The following is a 20,251-nucleotide window of genomic DNA, read 5'->3' on the forward strand; positions in this document are numbered from 1 at the left end:
AAATCTCCCACCCCAAATTTTTCGCACAATCAAATCCGTCATCGAAGCAATCTTGGTTTCTTGCAAACACACCACACGACCTCCCCCTTTACGAATAACCAACTTCACCACTTTCCTTTTCACCGGGTCATTTAGACCACGCACATTCCATGACAAGATTTGAAGCTTCATAGGGAAACAATAGCAAAGTCCGTCCCACTCCTCCTCCCATTGTCCCTCTTCCTGGACCCCCTATTCCGCCTTTCATAAGTAACAAGATCCGTGGATCTCCGCACCTCCCTCTCAGCTGCCCCTTCCTGAACACCACCCCTACCTCCCATTCTTTCAAAAAGCTGTGAATTTAGGATACCATGAAACATACTCAACGCCTCCTCCATTCTCCCTTCAAAAGACACTCCCAAAAGAGAGCCCACCTCCCCCCCTTTTTCTCGAAACCACTCCTCCTCTAAATCCCCCCTTCCAACAACAGCAGCAACACCTTCCGAACACTCCTCTTCTGGTCGAATGACAGCCAAAGGAACACACGACTCCACAGCCTGCTCAGCTCCTTCCCACTGAATCAACCCCAGCTCCCCATCAAGAGAAGAAAATGAGACTCCCTCCCAATCCTCAGGAACAGAGGTGGAAGGAGCGCAACCATCCATCGGAGTCCCAAATTCCTCGTCAGAAAGAAGGCCCCCTGGCTCAGCCTGAAAGTCTTTCAACGCCAAGTGAACCCGTAGGTCCTTTAACAAAGCAGCGGCAGAAACATCATCCAAACAAATCTGTACATCCCATCCCACACATACAGTGACACCCTCCCGCATCTTGTCAAGAGACTCCACGGATCCCACCAAACAACCCTGTCCATCACAATTCTGCTCAGCCAACCGCTTCTCCGATGCTGCCTCAAAAACCGGAGACAACCTTTTGGAAAAAGAGGACAGCCTTCCTTCCCCAATCCGGCACACCGCTTTGTCACTCCACAAGGAGGAGAAGAAGAGGAAGAGGAAGGATGAAGAACAGAGCATCTCGGCTGAGAGGTGGACTTACCCGGAGATGAAGTAGACGTGTTATTCACCACCCATTTCTGTTTCTCCTTGCGTGACCATCTCCGTCGGATTGCAGGGAGAAGAATTTTCTTCTTATTTCTCAGCCGGCGACCTTGCAAAGGCCGCATCTCACGCCTTCCGTCCTTTAAAAAATCAGAATTCTTAAAACCAGGTCCGTCAGATGAAGGAGCAGGTCCATCAGATGAAACGGGTCCATCAGTTGAAGAAAAAGGCTCACATCTATTGGCCACCGTCGGCCCAGAGTCAACAGAATTGAGACGCGGCCCACCCTTCAGATTGCAGCCCAAAACAGAAGGAGCACACAAAACCTTGTCAACCTGGGCCTTCTTAGCGCAATTTGGATCACTACGACAAGAGTCTGGGCCTCGACCCACTGTAAGCCCATGAGGGGCCGGACCATTCAAACTAGGCACAATGGCCCCAACCTCCGGCCCAACCAAAAGCCCATCCGAACGTGAGGCCTGCAAAGACACGCGGTTCAATTTAAACTCATTTGACAATTTGGGTACAGCTGTATCCCACCCCCAACGTCCAACTCCAGAGCGCCAACCATGTGTCTGGTCCCCGACTCTTCCCCACCTACGCGCTGAAGGCACGTGAAAACGACCTCGGTTTCTTCTCCGATCACCAACATGTGAAACAGGCAGACTGTCATGACCTCTGAAACCTCCCCTCTGAGAATCCCGTCGAAAAACAAACCTGCCATGATTGAACGATGAAGAAACTTCATTCCTTTTCTGAATGAAGATTCTTTTGAAGCATTCCGTATTGCGAACCCAAACCTTATCCCTCCACGCCTTCCATTTCTGAAATTCAGCTTTCTCCTTCAGTCCCATGGACTCCCATCTCATCCAATCAACTTCCTTCAGCAGATGCGAGCCATCTCCACCTTCCACGCTGTCCGTCGTTGGAACAAGAACAGGGTTCTCCTCCTCCCAAACAGCCACCTTATAGCAGAATCGGTCATCATGAACGAAGACAAAAGGAGGGCAGGCACGTCCCACCGAGACCGTGATCTGGACTCTTTCAGCATCCTTGGACTCATCCTCATCAACCCAAATAAAGCCACCACAAAGGTCGCCGACCGTCACAAACAAAGCATGGCTCCAAAGGTGAAGAGGGAGACCATAAAGCGTGACCTTCTTCAACCCTTGCACCCTCAAAACCTCAGAGCAACCCACTCTGAAATTCCAAGCCTCCAGTCGGAGAGAAGCACTACCCCATTCCCGATGGCCCTCCTTGAGAACACGAGCTGCCTCCGCTGGAGAGGGGAGACGAAAAAGGATCAACGAGTCCAGCAAAGGCGAAACCACCACTTCAGCTGAAATCTTCCAAGCCCGCGTGGCCCAAGCGGCAATCTGAGCCAAATCACCCACTTCCTTATCAAACTGACCCACTAAACACGATCGCAGGTTCTCTTTCCTCCTACCAACCGAATCATCATCCAAGAAAATCGAAGGACCTCTATACGTGTTTGCAGACCTGGCAAACCCACCTTGAAAGAGACGAGGTAAACGAGCAACCTCCAAGAAAGTGCGCATAATAAACCAGAAACAGAAGAAAGAGATGAACACCAGCAAAACCCCCAACAGAAAACACAGATCACGAACCCAACAGAGAAAGAGAACAGCGAAAAGAAGAGTAGCAGAGGATTTCACCGGAGTTTATGACTCTGGTGACTAGTCGGAGTAGTAGACTCCGACCGCATCTCAACCACGATGAGCTTTCTCCGATGAGCTTTCAAACCAATCTATTTCCAGCCACACAATAAAATTGGGATTTGACTTTTTACGCATATGTCTAGGCATAGAATATGCAATGATTTTATTCAATTTCCTTCTTATGATATTAACATGTGTTCTTTTTAGTATATAAATAGTAGAGCTGTGAATGAGTGTTGCAGTCTCATTCAAACGTCTACATAGTATCAATCTCATTCAAGCCTTCACATATTTCTCTTGTATTCTTTCTATCTTGTATTACCAATGTCATTACATGTTCAAACATCATCATTAAATGTTCAACCACCATTATTAAATCCAGTGATTGAGAATTTGACAAGTCAATCACTATCATGACGGGTAAGGCAAGGAATGACTATTCAATCACTAAATATTCCTTGAGGTGTTGACCAATAGTCAATAACCAATTTTAGACATCATAAATAGGACTGTCCTAGAAGTATTGAAGACACCAACCTTGAAATTCCTTGAGTTTGTCTGGTTCTCAATCTTCCAGCTTACCTTTTGGGCCTTATTTTATTGTGTGTGATAGGCCTACTTATTATTATTATTATTATTTACTGTTCCCTTCAAAGAATCCAGAATATGTAATTGTTTCAGTCTATTATATTTCCATATTCTGATGGTAGTTATCTAGTTGACAAAGTTCAATTGTTGTGCCAAAACTAGTTATGATACCATTTGTGGCATTTTTTACAGGGGAGATGATGATGAGAAGGAGTATCTCGTGAAATGGAAAGAGCTTAACTATGATGAATGTTATTGGGAATTTGAATCTGATATTTCATCATTTCAACCTGAAATTGATAAATTTAACAGTATTCAGTCTAGAAATCGCAAAAAATCTACAAGTAAGCAGAAGAACAGTCCTCATGATGCCATAGAATCGAAAAAGAAGCAGAAAGAATTTCAACAGTATGAACACAGTCCTGATTTCCTTTCTGGAGGTAAATTGTTTGTATCTGATTGGTGCTCTGTAATTTAGGATGGTTGTGTATAATTTTGGTTTTTGACTTAATCTTCATGAAAACCTAAGTGCATTTTGGTTTAAATGAAGGCTCACTGCACCCGTATCAGCTAGAAGGATTGAACTTCCTACGCTTCTCATGGTCCAAACAAACGCACGTGATACTTGCAGATGAAATGGGCCTTGGTAGGGTTTAGTATGTGTTGTTTCAGTGCTGTTTCCTTTCTTTGTAGCGTTGCTCGTTGAAGATCAATTGTTAGATTTGATGTTGCTTTGATTCCTGTTTGAATGCAGGCAAAACAATACAGAGCATTGCTTTTTTAGCATCTCTTTTTGGAGAGAATATCACTCCACATTTGGTAGTAGCGCCCCTTTCAACATTGCGGAATTGGGAACGTGAATTTGCAACATGGGCACCACAATTGAACGTTGTATGTACATGGCATGTGTCTTTTCTTAACATGACTAATTTATATTCGTTATGCTGAATAAAAGTTCCTTAATATAGGTTATGTATGTTGGTTCTTCCCAAGCTCGTGTTGTTATTAAGGACTATGAATTTTACTTGCCTAAAAATTCTAAGAAGATCAAGAAAAAGAAATCTGGTCACATTGTTGGTGAGAGCAAGCAGGACAGGATAAAATTTGATGTCCTCCTAACATCGTATGAAATGATTAACATGGATAGTGCCTCATTGAAGCCAATAAAGTGGGAGTGTATGGTAAAGTAATTTGTTTTAGTTGAATGCTTTGCTACTTAAGCCTGTATATGTTCTTTAGATGAGTTCTCTGTGCAGATTGTTGATGAAGGTCATCGTCTCAAGAATAAGGATTCGAAATTGTTTCTTGCACTGAAGCAGTACTCTAGTAGACATCGTGTCCTTTTGACTGGAACTCCTCTTCAGGTTTGTCATCAGATTCCATTATCCTGCTTATGAATTGTAGAACGTTTGATTATTCCGATGAATTAACAGAAAATTATTTACACTAGTGATACTAACCAAAAGAAATTTTTTGGGCACAACAAGAAGTTGTATTTCTAAACAATATTGAAGGGATTTGCATTACCGTGACGACCATGATCACGGATCACGACCCTTGTTACCAGCCTGTACACATGCTTCAAGAACTACCGAATTAACTTAGGCACTTCGTGTATTACCCCAAGGGTGTCGTAAGGTTCTTCCACTGAGCTGTAGTATGGTCTCATCAGTAAAGATCTTGGTCAGAGTAGGTAAATGCCAAACGTTAATACACCCCGAAGCTATGAATGTAACACCTGGTGGAGAGCCCCATCTTGACATCGCGGACAGTTAGATGTCACTTCATCTTTGTTAGTTCCCGCTATTCGAAAAATTTGTTATATAATATATGATGATATATTGTTTCTTACATTCTCATCAACCTGATGTGTATTCTTTAATAAAAATGAAGTTTGATTATTTTTCATCAGATGAAAACTTTTGTTAATTGTTTTCAACTGACTTTATCCCATAGAGATATTTATTACAATGGTGTATTTGTTTTGCCATACGAAGTTTGAAAATAAAAGTTTAAATGACCTTAAAGTATGTAAATAGATCCAAAACATATTCTTTTTTCTTTCTTTCTTTTTATTTATTTATTTTGGATAAGTAGATCTGAAACATCTAAAATGCTATTAATCCTTCTGTGGAACAAACTATTGCTACAAAAATTAGTGAATAGGAAATAACTCTCCTGATCCTTTCCCCCCCGGCGCGGGGAATATACAAGAGCAAAACAGTCAACCCATATATTAGAAGACGTAAAGAATCCTTTCAATGTATCATTTGTAGTTCCAATGTGAGAAAATTGTTTACTATAAGCTTCAGCTCAAATATAGAGAAGTGTAAGGCTTGGTCTTGAACTAATTTGAATTTAAATCGAATTAATGATAACTCAAATATTAAACTAACTAGCAGACATGTATTCAATCCATCCATCATGTTCAATGAAGCCTACAAAAGTAAAAGTAAGCAATCACATAATGAACATGCAGACTTTTTTGTAAGTGGAAAAGGTCCAAGCAAATCCATAGAGAGAAAGAAATTGTACAATTAGGTTACCAGTTTTTCAAAACCTAGAAAACCCCTAATTACCTATTGACACGAACTGACGCTAAGCTCTTCACCCTAGTCATCAGAGATATTGCAACAGGATATTGTTTCCAGTTAGTTGGAGCTTATTTGTGTTCAATATATTATTTCCCCCGAAATTTTTATAATCCTAAAGTATAGACCCATGATTCATCATTTCCTTTTAAATGTCATGCCAATTCGTTTACCTTTGTGGTACTACCACCTTGGCTCCTGCATGCTAAATTTTGCAGGTTTATATTTCCTTGTATAGAATTAATATCAGTATATTTACAGAGTATTATTTTTTTCAACTCATTGCACTTATATTTTAGAGAAACTTATACAAATTGTACAGATATCATTTAATAAACATTCAAAGAAATAAATGCTCCTTTTATACGCGGTTTTATATCAATCTGTTACTGTACATTTAATATCTTTTGATTGTATACCAATGAACTTCTGGTGCATTTCAGAACAACCTTGACGAACTTTTCATGCTCATGCACTTCCTTGATGCTGGGAAGGTGAGTTCACTGCAACTTTGTAGAAGAATTACTAAGAAAATTCTGCCTAGTTACATGTAGTTAATAAAATAAAAAAGCATTCTCTCAGTATTTTCTGCAAAAATTGCAGTTTGGAAGTTTAGAGGAGTTCCAGGAGGAGTTCAAGGATATCAATCAAGAGGAGCAGGTGTCAAGGCTTCATAAAATGTTGGCCCCCCATCTCCTTAGAAGTATAATTCTTAATTCTTTTTTATCGTTTCCTTAGATAACTTTTAAACTTTCTTTATTGTCCTCTTCAATTTATAGTTCTTATTTTCGTTATTACTTGGGAAATATTTTGATCTTGGTCAATTCGTATTAAGCTTTTATTTTAGTTTAGATTTGTTTTGTTCTGATGAGTAGAGCAATGCAACAGATGGTGCCAAGAATGGAGATGCATCCCATTTACATTTGGACTCTAGAGAATTTTATCCACCTATATACTGACCACCAGAAAAAGGAAAAAAGAAAACAAAGAGAAAAGAAAAAAGGAAAAAAAGGGCCAAAATGATATTCACCTTTGTGTCTATCCGCATGAACAATGACACCTGGATAACTCAATGAAAGAATCAATGGAATAAGGAAAAGATTCCTCTAGCAGAAGTTTAATGATGTCAACTCCAATAGTTTCAATTTGTAAATTAAGGAGCTCGTCTCACTGAAAAAACATTCTAATTTCTCCAAGTACTTCACAGGATGCTCAATGGAGCTACTTCAGAAGCCTTCTCTTGCCCTTTTTTGAGAAAACTCAAAACTCAAATAATGTATCATGTCGCACACTAGACTATGCATGACAACAATCAATGTCAAAAAGAAAGAATAAGCTGCAACAAAGCTGCATTGCCACCTTGCAACAGATAGAACTTGTGACATGGATTTAATTGGAACTCCTTTAGTTATGTTAGCAAAAATGTAATATGCAATATTCTTTTCTTGGATAACGATACTCGTTTCAAGAAGCATAAAAATGGAGTTGAGAGTACTGTGACTGGTGCTCGTGTTCCCTTTCTCTATTCCCTTTTCTCCAAGTATTCTTTTTAGATTGTGTACAAGGGAATTTGATGAACAAAAACAAATGTTTATTCAGACATCAGATTGGGTCCAAAGGAATGTGATAAAAGGACGCATTTGTTTATTCAGATCTCTAAATTGGCCTCAGCCATATTGCAAGCCATGTGGTGAGCACTCCTGGAAACTATTTCTAGTTGTTTTACGCTTTAGCTTTTAGCAATGGGCTTGGATTTGTAGCAGGACAAGCTTCTGCACAACGTTTTATTTCATTGAAGATTTAATGGAGGAATCAGTTGAGGAGAATCCTCCTGTAATTGACGTTGTTTCCTATTATTGAAGATTTACTGTTACTAGAGGAATCAGTGGAGGAAAGTCCTCCTTGTTTCCTATTTTCTATCTCTTTCCGTTCTCATCGTTACTTCTCCTGTGTAGAGGAGCCTCCACCATTGTATTGGGTATGAAAAGAGAGATTATAATGAAAGATATGTAGCCCTTTCGGTTCATTGTGCCATGGATATAGGCCCTAGTGGCTGAACCACGTAATAGTTGTGTGTTGTACTAGTTTAATTTTTCTCTTCACATATATTTTATGCTTTATAACATGGTATCAGAGCCTAATTTCTCTTTCTAGGTTCGGACCCCTATTTTGGGGTATTCCCTTGGCATCTGAAATGTTGTTAAGGGTTTCTCGGTGTTATTTATGACTTGTTTTGGGCCGCCGGTGTGTTCGGTGGCATTGTTCTTCGCATTTTCCATGTCTCCGGCAGTTTTGTTGACTTGTTTGGGCTGCTAATGTGTTCGGTAGCATTGCTCTTCGCTTTCTCTCTTCTCTCGCTACTACTCGTCATCCCAATGGCAAGTTAGACATTCATGCTCCGACTTGAGGGGGAGTATTGAAGATTTAATCGAGGAATCAGTGGAGGAAAATCCTCTCGTAGTTGTTGTTGTTTCCAATTATTGAAGATTTACAGTTACTAGAGAAATCAGTGGAGAAAGATTCCCATTGTCTCTCTCTTTCTGTTCGTATCATTTCTTCTCCTATATAGAGGAGCCTCCACCATTGTATTGAGTATGAACAGAGGGATTATAATGAAATATATGTAGCCCTTTGGGCTCTTTGTGCCGTGGATGTAGGCCCTAGTGGCTGAACCACGTAATAGTTGTGTATCTACTCGTTTAATATGTATCTTCACATATATTTTATGCTTTACAACATATTTTGCTGTTTGGCTCTTTAATGGGTTTCGAAAAAGCATTCATGATAGCCTATCTTGTATTTCTTGGTAAAATCATCTGGAAACCATCCATCCCTTCTTGAATGGTTTTTTGTTGTGCTTTGGCTAGATAATGGAGAAAATATTTTGTGAGAAATGATCATTATTTCATGTCATTTCTCTTTTCTTGTTTCAACTCCCTATCATCTTTCTTTCTTTTTTATATTTCTTTTTTGTTTAGAAAAAGAAAAGAAAACTTCAAGTTCTGATTTATTCAAGGGTCATTGCTTGGTGCTGTTGTAGAATGAGAATGTTGGTTTGAATATTATGGCAAGTATCTTTGTGGAGTACTGAAAAAGTTTTGGTGTGCACTCCATCAGCCAATTCCATCACCCTGTATTGGTAGGAACTAGAATTGGCAATGGTCTTTTTATCTAAACAAGAGAGTATATGTGAAGAAAATTGAGGGATATCACTTACACTTTCTCTTTCCTTTTTGGTTCATGCACTAAACCCACAAATCAAATGTGGCCCTAAACAGAAGTTACTTCAAAGATTTACTTGATATTTTCGAATAACATTTGATTTGCTCATATAAAAAAAAAAAAATCACTTGTTTAACATGTTCTAGGCATAAAATCAGAACAATGCTTGGCTTGCTAGAGCTGTGGTTTTATTAGTGACTGAAGAAATTGGTTTTCTGTTCACATATTTTTTATTTTTATTTTTTAAATCATTAATATTTGCTGAAACATAGATGAAAAACATTTCTTTACGAATTTGTAGGAGTGAAGAAGGATGTAATGAAGGAGCTACCTCCTAAAAAGGAGCTGATTTTGCGTGTGGAATTGAGTAGTAAGCAGAAGGAATACTACAAGGCCATTCTGACTCGTAATTATCAGATCCTAACTCGTCGAAGTGGTCCCCAGGTGATATTAAAGTTCTAGTGAGTTAATTTTCCTTTTTTTGTTATTTTGGTCTAACATTCAATTCTTGTTCAATGGTCCTGATATCAGATTTCTCTTATCAACGTGGTTATGGAATTGCGGAAGCTTTGTTGTCACCCATATATGTTAGAAGGACTTGAACCTGATAATGCAAATGAGTTTTACAAGTAATCTTATGCATTCTGAATTTTATACTGTTACTTCTGTTATTTATAGTGCAGTAGGTTTATTGGCTTAAAACTGCTGTACAATTGTTTTTATTACTAATTATTAGAAGTACCTATAGCCTAGAAGCTTGTATGAATATTACAAGTTAGATTTTTTATTTTTATTTATTTATTTATTTATATTTTGTGTGTTAAGAAAAAGTAAATTTATGATGATTCTGTGTATATGTCAAGATTAGTCATTTTAATTGCCCGGTAATATGTTGTCAAATTTGTTATGCGATCAATGTTATGGTAATGATAAATAATATGTTGTCTGGTTCTGTTCATCAAATTTCTCTTGCTCTTCTTTTCTATTTAACAGACAGCTGCTGGAATATTCTGGCAAATTGCACCTTTTGGATAAAATGATGTTGAAGCTTAGGGAGGGTGGTCATAGAGTTCTGATATATACACAATTTCAGCATATGCTGGATCTACTAGAAGAATATTGTTCCTTTAGGGTATGGATGTTAAACTAGATTTCTTTTATTCTTTTACTTGATGGTGGATGGTCTATAGAGATTCTGCTACATATTTGGAAAAGAAAAAACTTATCATGATGGCGCACTCACATTGAGCTCGTGTTCAATTCCACGGTTTAGGGGGTGAGCTCATGGTTAGATTGCCCCCAGGTGAACATGCTGTTTTGAAAATTTGATTTGTCTTCTGTTTTACTTTTTGTTAGAAATGGCAATATGAGCGGATTGATGGAAGAGTTGCTGGTGCTGATAGACAAATTCGAATAGATCGGTTTAATGCCAAGAATTCTTCCAGATTTTGTTTTCTGCTATCTACCAGAGCTGGGGGTTTGGGAATAAACCTTGCAACTGCTGACACGGTTATTATATATGACAGGTAGATATTTATTTGGAGTCACACTCTTTTCTTCTTTTTACCTTTGTAATTTGCTTTTGAAATAATGTTGTGGTAGCGGTAGCATTAGTTGAGAATGGAGAGGAAATTGAGTACGCTACAGTTTAAGTGTGGTATAGACTTTTGAGATAAATAACATTACTGGGGTCATGATTATCTAGCCTGAAATATTAGGAAGCAATTTAAAAGTTGATGCAATGGATCAATTATTGAGAAAGTGTTTATTGTAAAACTTAAATGATCATTTATTTTGATAATAATGTCATTGTAGAATAATTTCAAAAAATTAAATATAGTATGGTAAAACGTAGAATATTTGGTTTCTCTCCCCTTCTATGCCCCCTCCATATAGCGTCATTGTTACACTTATTAAAAATTAAGAAATGATTTAAAAAAATTAAATTTTGTAGGACAAATGGCTTTATGAATCCATGTGGCCCATCCCATTTGTACGAAATATAAGGCAAGGATGATGATACTCTTTTTGGCTTATTGCCCTATGCTCTTTTCACATTGTGGCCCAATGCTCAATCCGAGATTGCCCCTAGGAAAAGTGAGTGGCTATGGGCCACTTCTCCTTGATTGCATTTGTACCTAGAATTGGTTCATATTGAGGATGTTCATAGTTTGTGACTGTTTTTTGCACCTAAAACCCTTGTGTATTCTACACCTTGGGAGGTGGGCTATGATGCATAGACACACAAAAACACATACACAGAGATAGGTAAACACAAAAAATATTCAAAAAGTAGAGCATGGGTGCGGAGAGTGCACAACTCGACTAACTACATGGAGGAACTTCTTCCCTAACCATTAAGGTGGGGTTTCATGAATCATGTTTTACCATTGCATTTATCACTCATTATTTGAAGCCATCGTTGACGCGTGTGGTGGATTGAAGTGGATGTCTATGTGAAAAAATTCTCTCTCACGGTCTAGGAAGGACGGATACATATACGGGATATGGACACGACATGGCATGGATACAGCGATACGACAAATCTCAAAAAAACAAAATATACAAAAAATTAATTTTTGGTCTTATTTTTAATAATATTATGAATCTAAATGCAACCACTAATAGGTTTTAAATAAAGCAGCTACGAAATATAATATAGGAGTTCGTTTCACAACACATAAAACAAGCATCCCTATTAGGGCTGCAAACTAGTCGAGTCAAGCAAAGTAGTGGCCTGTTTGAGCTCTACTCGAGCTCAAATCGATTCCAGTGTTTGAACTTGGCTCGGCTATGTTCACCAAAAACTTGTGCTCAGCTCAAAACTTGTTTACATATATTTCACGCGCGTGCGTACACACATATCAACAAAAGCCTACAGAAAACCTATACACATGTATACATGTATAACATATACACAGTTGCAGTGGATCTTCGCATTGATCTTGTATCTCCATCAAAAGGCACCTGTAGTGCTACCATTGACGCCGTATGAGGGAAATGAGAGAGAGAGAGAGAGAGAGAGAGAGAGAGAGAGAGAGTTGTTAATCACAGTTGCTTTGTGCTTCTGCTTTGACTTGAAGTAGAAGCAATGTTTCTGCTTTGAAGTGTGTTCAATACTATTTGGAAGTCAGTTTGGTAATGTATATTTGTTGCAAGATTTTTTTTTTGATAAGTAAAAATATATTAGAAAAACGTTCAAAAGGGGAACGCATCCCTAATACAAGAGAAAAGATCTAAGGACCAATAGAATCCAAGAGATCAAAGAAATCATCAATCGAGGAGCATGTACTTCCTCTAACATAAAAGAATAAAGAACGAAGAATATGAATTTTTAAATTAGCTAAGGACGATTCTTTTCCTTCAAAGGATCTGTTATTTCTCTCACGCCACAAACACCACCAGACACAATGAGGAACAATCTTCCAATAAGCACGAGCTTGTTTCTTAACAGGACAGCTTTTCCAAGCGTGCTTAGGCATTACCCAAAAAATGCCGAAAATGCTGAAAATAAAACTCCAACAACCAAACGCCACAGGACAATGCAAAAGAATGTGATCCATGGATTCACTATCATCTTTGCATAAACAACACCAATTAACAATGATGTTGCCTCTCTTTCTCAAATTGTCCAAAGTCAAAATCTTCCCCAATGTAGCTGTCCAAGCGAAGAACGCGATTCGAAGAGGGGCTTTAGAGCACCACACGGACTTCCAAGGAAACTTGGAACCAACGAAATTGGATAAATGAATAAACATAGAGTGGACATCATACCGACCATGAGCCAAAGGAACCCACAAAATATCATCACACCCTCTGCTAATATCCTTCTGCCTATACAAAATATCCAAAAAAGCAGAAACTTCCTCCATTTCCCAATCCTGAAAAGACCGCCTAAACCGCACATCCCACGTAACTCCATTGTTATCAAGATGATAACAATCAATCACGAAAACATGCTTATTAGTTGCAATGCTATAAAGCCTAGGAAATGAGTGTGAAAGCAACTGGTCGCCACACCAAAGATCCTCCCAAAAACGAACATGCCTGCCATTACGAACTTTGAATCTAATAAGAGTAGAGAAAACATCCCATCCCTTCCGAATAAATTTCCACAAACCAACGCCTCCTGTAATAGTGACTGGAAGAGATGACCAACCCCCACTCCCCTCACCAAAACGACACGAGACAACTCTTCTTCACTGACGATGTCGTTCCCTTCCAAATCGCCATAACCACTTTCCTAAGAGAGCACGATTAAAAGGAACAATTTTTTGAATGCCTAACCCTCCGAATCTCAATGGTTGGCAAACTTGATCCCAATTAACAAGATGATACTTAAACTCCTCTCCCCTTCCACCCCATAGAAAATTCCTCTGAATTTTTTCAATTCTATCAGCAACAGAACATGGAATTTGAAACAAAGATAAAAAATAGGTAGGAAGCAACAGAACATGGAATTTGAAACAAAGATAAAAAATAGGTAGGAAGGGATGAAAGAGTACTCTTTATAAGTGTGACTTTCCCACCCTTAGATAGATACTGCTTTTTCCATCCTGCTAATCTTTTCTCATATCTATTAATCACTGAGTCCCAATTCCCAACCAGAGTAGAAGAAACTCCCAAAGGCAATTCTAAATAAGGAAGAGGAAAAGAACCAACTCCGCACCCTGAAACAGCAGCTAAGGAGGAAATATCTGGAACATCCCCCACTGGAACAAGCACACTCTTTCCGACATTAATCTTAAGCCCAGAAACTGCTTGGAAGCAAGCAAGAGTGCACCTCAGATATTTGTTGCAAGATTTTTGGAAGCGAAAAAATGAAATTTTTTTTGGTAAAAAAATGTTGCACATGCTTCATGCTTTTGCTTCGCTACAGTGGCAGAAGCAAAAAACACGAAGCAGAAGCTATTGCCAAATGGGCCCTTATTTATTAACCGGGGCGGGTTCCGGGCTTTGTAGGTTTTAAACTCTCTTCCTAAAACTGCCCCTAACCCTATTAGAATGATCCCAACCCCGTCCCAATAGGGGTAGGATAGGGCAGATTAAATTGACATCTTGAGGTCTCTTCAATATCTTACAAATGCCTTTATTTGCAGCTTAAACTGTGTATAACATGGATCTCTTCAATAACTTAGAAATGCATTTATTTGCAACTTAAACTGTCGATCACCTAATAGTATGCTACTATGCATTTATCATGAGAAGGAGGGAGTGTTCAGTTCTAGTTACGCGTTGCCACTGTAATGAGGAATTAATATTTGAAGATTCATTTTGTTTTATACTACATGAAAATTTAGAGATCTATAATTTTTTTTTGTCACATCTCTTATATGTCAATTTACTCACATTCTTCCTCATCTGTTGGTCCCCCTTTACTAGTTTCTTTTATGTGCAGTGATTGGAATCCCCATGCTGATTTACAAGCAATGGCAAGAGCTCATCGACTTGGGCAAACAAATAAGGTTAAGGATCATTGGTCAATGTTGTTCGTGCAGATCATTGTTGTGTGTTACCTTGGTATGATCGTTTTAGATAATCTCTTCTAATTTTGCAGGTAATGATTTATCGGCTTGTAACACGAGGGACCATTGAAGAAAGGATGATGCAGATGACCAAGAAGAAAATGGTTTTGGAACATCTAGTTGTCGGGAGGCTCAAAGCACAAAACATTAACCAGGTAGGAATTTTTTTTTTAGGTTAAAAATAATGAACTTTTCCTTTTCAACGGCAAATGGAGGATAATTGACTAAGACTACTATAAATCTAGTTTAGGTTATGTATTGCTGGAAATCAACAAGATCATAGAAAATATTCCAGTTCAAAATGAGAATATTGAGTTGGATGAGTAGCAAGAGAAGGAAGGATGAATTAAGAAATAATGTGTCTTCCGTGATCGGAGGTAGTACCTAGTTTGGATTAGGTGATAGAAATATTTAGGATTGTTGTTCATGGTGGAAAATCATAGTGGCAGCACAATAATGATCATTGTTGGTTACATTGAGGAAGAAGAATACAATTAGCACTGTATTTTTTATTTTTTTAATTGGGAATACCTACATAGTGGAATTCTTTATGCATTTTCACCTTGATTGGATTAGGTGACAATATTTAGGATTGTGGTTCATGGTGGAAAATCATTGTGGCAGCACAATAATGATCATTGTTGTTGACATTGAGGAAGAAGAATACACTTAGAACTGTAATTATTTATTTATTTTTTAAATTGGGACAATCTACATAGTGGAATTCTATATGCACTTTCATCTCCCTCTTATCTTTTGTTTCCTGGTGGCTTTGTCTCTGTTTTCATTCTTTATTTCATTATCATTATCATCATCCTTGCCCATATGAATGGGTTCTGCCACATGGATTCCTTTTCCCCATTCTTGTCTATCATAATCCATTTCACATAGTTTATGCATTTTCTAAAATCATTATTATCGGTCATCCTTGTTGTCTCTTACCTTCTACACAAATCAATGTTCTATTTCTCATCAGTGCATGGAATATGTCCATACCACCTAAGCTACTTTCTCTTGTTTCTCACTAATAAGTGCCACACCTAATTTCTCCCTTACATGTTGATTATTAACGTCATCTATTCCAGTTGTTACTAACATCCATATCAACATTTGCATTTCAAGGACATTAATTCATTGTTGTTTCTTTTTAACGGCCAACACTTTGCTCCATCTAAGATAGCTAGTCTAATTATTAGCTTATGTAATTTCCCTTTTAGCTTATTTGATATTCGTTTATTGCATAAAACACCACTAGCTTGCCTCCATTTTTGTCCATCTTATTTCAATTTTACTACATATACCATCATCAATCTCTCCATCCTATTGTATAATTGATCCTAAATATTGAAAATGATTATTTCGAGTAATGCTTTAGTGTAGAATTGTTCTCTCTATATTATCATTTCAATAGCATTACTAAATTTACATTCTATATATCTTATTGGATCTGTGGTGGAGGATTGTGGTGGAGGATTCGGATTGTTGGTATTGGATCGCAAACTCCAAGGGGCGTTTTGAGGTGAGGTCTTTCTTCAAGTGCCTCTCTTTTGATCCTGGAGTTCGTTTTCCTTGGAAGTCTGTTTGGCATTCTAAGGCTCCTCTCAAAGTGGCTTTCTTTGTGTGGACTTCGGTTCTGGGTAGGATCTTAACCCAGGATAATTTGAGAAGGAGAAGCCAGGTGGTGGTCAATCGTTGTTATATGTGTCTTCGTGATGAGGAATCTGTGGATCACCTTCTTATTCATTGCTCTTTGGCTAGAGAGTGTTGGGATTTGATGCTTGGCTTATTTGGGTTTTATTGGGTTATGCCAGGATCTACTAGAGAGTTGATTGAGATGTGGAGAGGTTGCCATGTGGGGGCTCTCAGTCAGGATGCGTAGAGAGCTATGCCGCTTTGTGTGTAGTGGTGTATTTGGCTTGAAAGGAATAGGAGATACTTCGAAGGAAAGGCGATGTCGATTTTGGTGCTTAAATTCTCGATTATTTCAACTCTTTTTTGTTGGGTTTCAGGGAGAGATCATAGATCGTTGGGGGAAATTGTTGATTTTTTGGCCTCTATGAAGGCTTGAGTCCTTTGTGCTCTTTTGTATTTCCTTGGGTTTCGCTCCCCTCTTGAGCGTCTTTTTATAATATTCTTTTATTTATCAAAAAATATATATATCTTATTTTAGTTTTACTAATTTTGTAACCTTTTGAGTCTAATGCATTTCTCCAAATTTTTTATTTTTCTGCTAAAGTTTTCCTAGAATTACCCAATAGTGCTACGTCATTAGCAAATACCAAGGATCATGGAATGTATCCTTGTAAGTCTTTCGTTATTTTATCATTGTGAATATATATCGACTTAGCGCTAACCCTTTATGCAATTGTACTTCTATAGGAAAATTGTACTTCTCCCCACATATAGTACAACTCTTGTTTTTATATGGTTGTACATATCCCTAATAAGTTTAATGAATCATAGAGAAATATGTTCTCTTGGTAGAGCCCACCAAATTATATCTCTTGGTACATTGTCATATGCTTTTTCCAAGTCTATGAAAACCATCTGTAGATCCTTTGGCCTGCTCCTACAATCAACCACTAACTCGCTTAATAATTAAATGGCTTCTATAATTGATATTCTTGGCATAAAGCCAAATTGATTATCAGACACTGGACATTCTTTTCTTAACCTCTGTTCTATTACCGTTTCCCAAAGTTTTATAGTAATACTTTTTAATTACAAAATCCAGCAGATCTTCATCATCTTGTGCTTCATCAAATTGACCCTCTGTATTTGATTCATCTTTGTTGATGAGCAAGTTACTAGTTGCCTTTCGACAGTCAGAGGATTTGTGACCTTCTTTATCACATTTGTAACATAATCTTATTTCCCATGGACTGAAATGGTGTGCTACTATTCCCAATTGCACTGAAATGGTGTGCAACTACTCCCAGTTGCAGTATTTGTTGCTCCACGTCCCCGGCCTCGACCATGTCCATAGGCAGCACATGCTGTATTATTTTTCTGCGTAACATTGGTTGCTGCTCCAGCCTTTTATGTTTTTTTTTACCAAGTCCAGCTTCCAATTGTACTTGTCCCCTTCTGAACTGATTTGAACAACTGCTGGACTAATTTTGCTGTGTTTCAACCTTCGTTGCCGATTGGGCAGCAGTTGCTAAGGTCCAACAAGGCTGTAACTCCATGTGGCTTCTTATACCTGGCCTTAATCCCATTAAATAACTATGAATCACCTGTGTTTCTGTTTCAGCCAACTGTACCTGATATCTCATCTTATAGAACTCGTTTGTGTATTCCCAAACTGAGTGAACTACTTGGTAATGCTGAAATAGCATTCCTTCATAGTTTAATTGAAGGAATTGGCTCCGGATCATCCTTTGCATTTTTGTCCAGGATTGAACACACTCCTTTCCAGATTGAACTCTGGTTGATTGAGCTTGCTGTCACCAAGAAGATGCATATCCCTTCATCTTAATAGTTACCAATTTCACCTTCTTATTGTCAAGAAGGTCAAGGTACTCAAAAATCTTTTCGTCTTCATTTAACCAGTCAAAAACCTCCTGCTGCCCTTCCCCAGTGAAAGTTGGAATTTCCACCTTAATATGTGGATCTTCAATGTTACGATTGAATGCCGGCTGCCTTGCATATGGTAAAACTCCATCTTCTTCTTCTAGAAAATTCATCTGCAACTTGCTGAAATCTTTCTACAGCAGGCTGGTTCCTCCAATTTCCATGTTGATATACATTCATTTAAAGTCCCCTTTATCTTCCAATGGTCAGATTAGGTGGGCAAAGGACTCCTGATTGCTCCAACCTGGTGAACAATTGATTAATTTGTAGTTGCATTTACTGCTGCAGGTTCTCCAAATCTTCTTTTGTAGCAACATTTCCAGCATTTAGTGCTTAAGATGTTTCTGTATTACCCACTTGGTTGTTTCCTTTCCCAGCCATGGATCTGCATTTTGCAGTACTCACAGATCTTAGAGGAAAGGCTCTGATACCACTTGAAGCAAACAGAAAAAAAAAACTTAGTCTTCTTACAACAGTAAGGAAGACTAAAAATACTCCAATCACTTTTGGAGCCTAGATTTCTAAAGGGAAATCTGGGAAAAGCCTTAAGAGAAGTTTATACTCTGAAAATAGCTCAAAATTATATTGATAAGACTTGAATACGACAGATAAGAGACTGTTTCTTTTAGAAGACAACAATTAATGATACTACTTTTTCCCAAGACTGGCTTTTAGACTACCCAAGAGTATTAATTACGTCTATGTTTTCCAAGACATACTAAGATTTCCCATACCATGATACTAGAGACTATTGACACAACAGACTGCATTAATGAGAGACAACTGACTGCATCAAATTCACTTCAAATCAGTTTATAAAAATGAAATTTATTATTTTTCACCTCCCTGGATATAAAAGCCTCATGATCCACTACATTTTCCAAGCCACGTAAACTTGTTTTGGTGCTTGAATCTTCAAACACCAACCAATAGTCAAGACTTGTAGTCTTGCAAAACTCCCGTTGGTAAAAGGTTAAGAACTTCATGTTTCCCCATTGCTATCATTAACATTACATTCTTATAGCTTCTTTTATTTTGAGATTCTTCTTTTGTAAGATCCCAATCCACAGACATTTTTGATTCATATGATTCAATACGTGGTTCTTCATAAAAAATTGGAGGCTTACTCTACTCAATGAATGGTTCTATAGTAGTCATTGTTATTAATAACCATGATTCATCATTTTTTGAATCATTTCTGAATCATGATAAAACCTTTCCAACCATGACTCCTCACAATTGACGAAAATGTTCTCATCGGACTTGTCATCATTATCATTTCTCTTCTTGTGGTTGTTCTGATTCTCCACCAAGATATCCTGCAAATTCAGAAATTTCCACCTTAAAGCGACCATCCCAATGCCTTTCTTCAAATGGAATAGATGCTGCTCTGGGTGCTGGGAATCTGCAAAAAGGATTAACAATCTACTCTTCCAGATTGTCCTCAGATTTGATGCCATCTTGAGAAGGGGCTATGGTTTGCGCAACGCGTTGGGTTAAAGCTTCAATCTACCTTCTTAGATATTCTATCACAACAAGCACTTGTTATTGATCAACTGTTGTGTCCTGACAGGGCTGAACAGCTGGTCTGTGAGGTGGGTTCCTTCTCCTTGGTGGCATGTTGCAAAACCTAAAAAAGAGAATAATCCAACACAAATCCATTGGACCAGAACTTGCTCTAATACCAACTATTGCAAGAAAGAAAAAAGAAAATCTGTAAGAAGGGAGAACAGAGCTTAAGGCAAACATTAAACAGGAAATTAAGACAGATTTACCACTTAACTAAACGACTTAAAACCAATAAACAATGCTTCCCCTATTAATGCAATCTCAGTCTAGTCTTCTTAGGATGTTCAATTGTTTGAAGAAAGTCCTCTTCCTTTTGCACTGCATCAGCATCATATGAGTTATGTAGATGCATTTCTCTTTCTTATTTAGGTTGATTTTTTCTTTATTATTATTTTGGGGGATTTTGTGGGGGTGTGTGGGGGGTGAGGGGAAGAGGGAGGGGGGAGGAGGAGTGGTGCCTGTCTTTTGCT

At 38.1% G+C, this 20,251-nt stretch overlaps 1 protein-coding gene across 2 annotated transcripts in view; it reads left to right on the forward strand.

Annotated features, from left to right (window-relative positions):
- LOC132284812 (CHD3-type chromatin-remodeling factor PICKLE) overlaps window positions 1-20,251 on the forward strand; it is a 68,123-nt gene that overhangs the window by 20,166 nt on the left and 27,706 nt on the right. For both annotated transcript variants that reach the window (XM_059786944.1, XM_059786943.1), the window contains exons 6-18: window positions 3,494-3,741; window positions 3,852-3,947; window positions 4,056-4,192; window positions 4,270-4,482; window positions 4,558-4,665; window positions 6,336-6,386; window positions 6,496-6,595; window positions 9,416-9,558; window positions 9,646-9,743; window positions 10,108-10,246; window positions 10,471-10,640; window positions 14,513-14,579; window positions 14,672-14,794. In XM_059786944.1, coding sequence (XP_059642927.1) covers window positions 3,494-3,741; window positions 3,852-3,947; window positions 4,056-4,192; window positions 4,270-4,482; window positions 4,558-4,665; window positions 6,336-6,386; window positions 6,496-6,595; window positions 9,416-9,558; window positions 9,646-9,743; window positions 10,108-10,246; window positions 10,471-10,640; window positions 14,513-14,579; window positions 14,672-14,794 — 1,693 coding nt within the window. The remainder of the gene's footprint in view (window positions 1-3,493; window positions 3,742-3,851; window positions 3,948-4,055; window positions 4,193-4,269; window positions 4,483-4,557; window positions 4,666-6,335; window positions 6,387-6,495; window positions 6,596-9,415; window positions 9,559-9,645; window positions 9,744-10,107; window positions 10,247-10,470; window positions 10,641-14,512; window positions 14,580-14,671; window positions 14,795-20,251) is intronic.

This window comes from Cornus florida, unplaced genomic scaffold (genome assembly GCF_030987335.1).
Source record: "Cornus florida cultivar Cherokee Brave unplaced genomic scaffold, ASM3098733v1 CherokeeBrave_3.0.0_Hap2_Chr11, whole genome shotgun sequence".
In the NCBI taxonomy this organism is placed as follows: Eukaryota; Viridiplantae; Streptophyta; class Magnoliopsida; order Cornales; family Cornaceae; genus Cornus; species Cornus florida.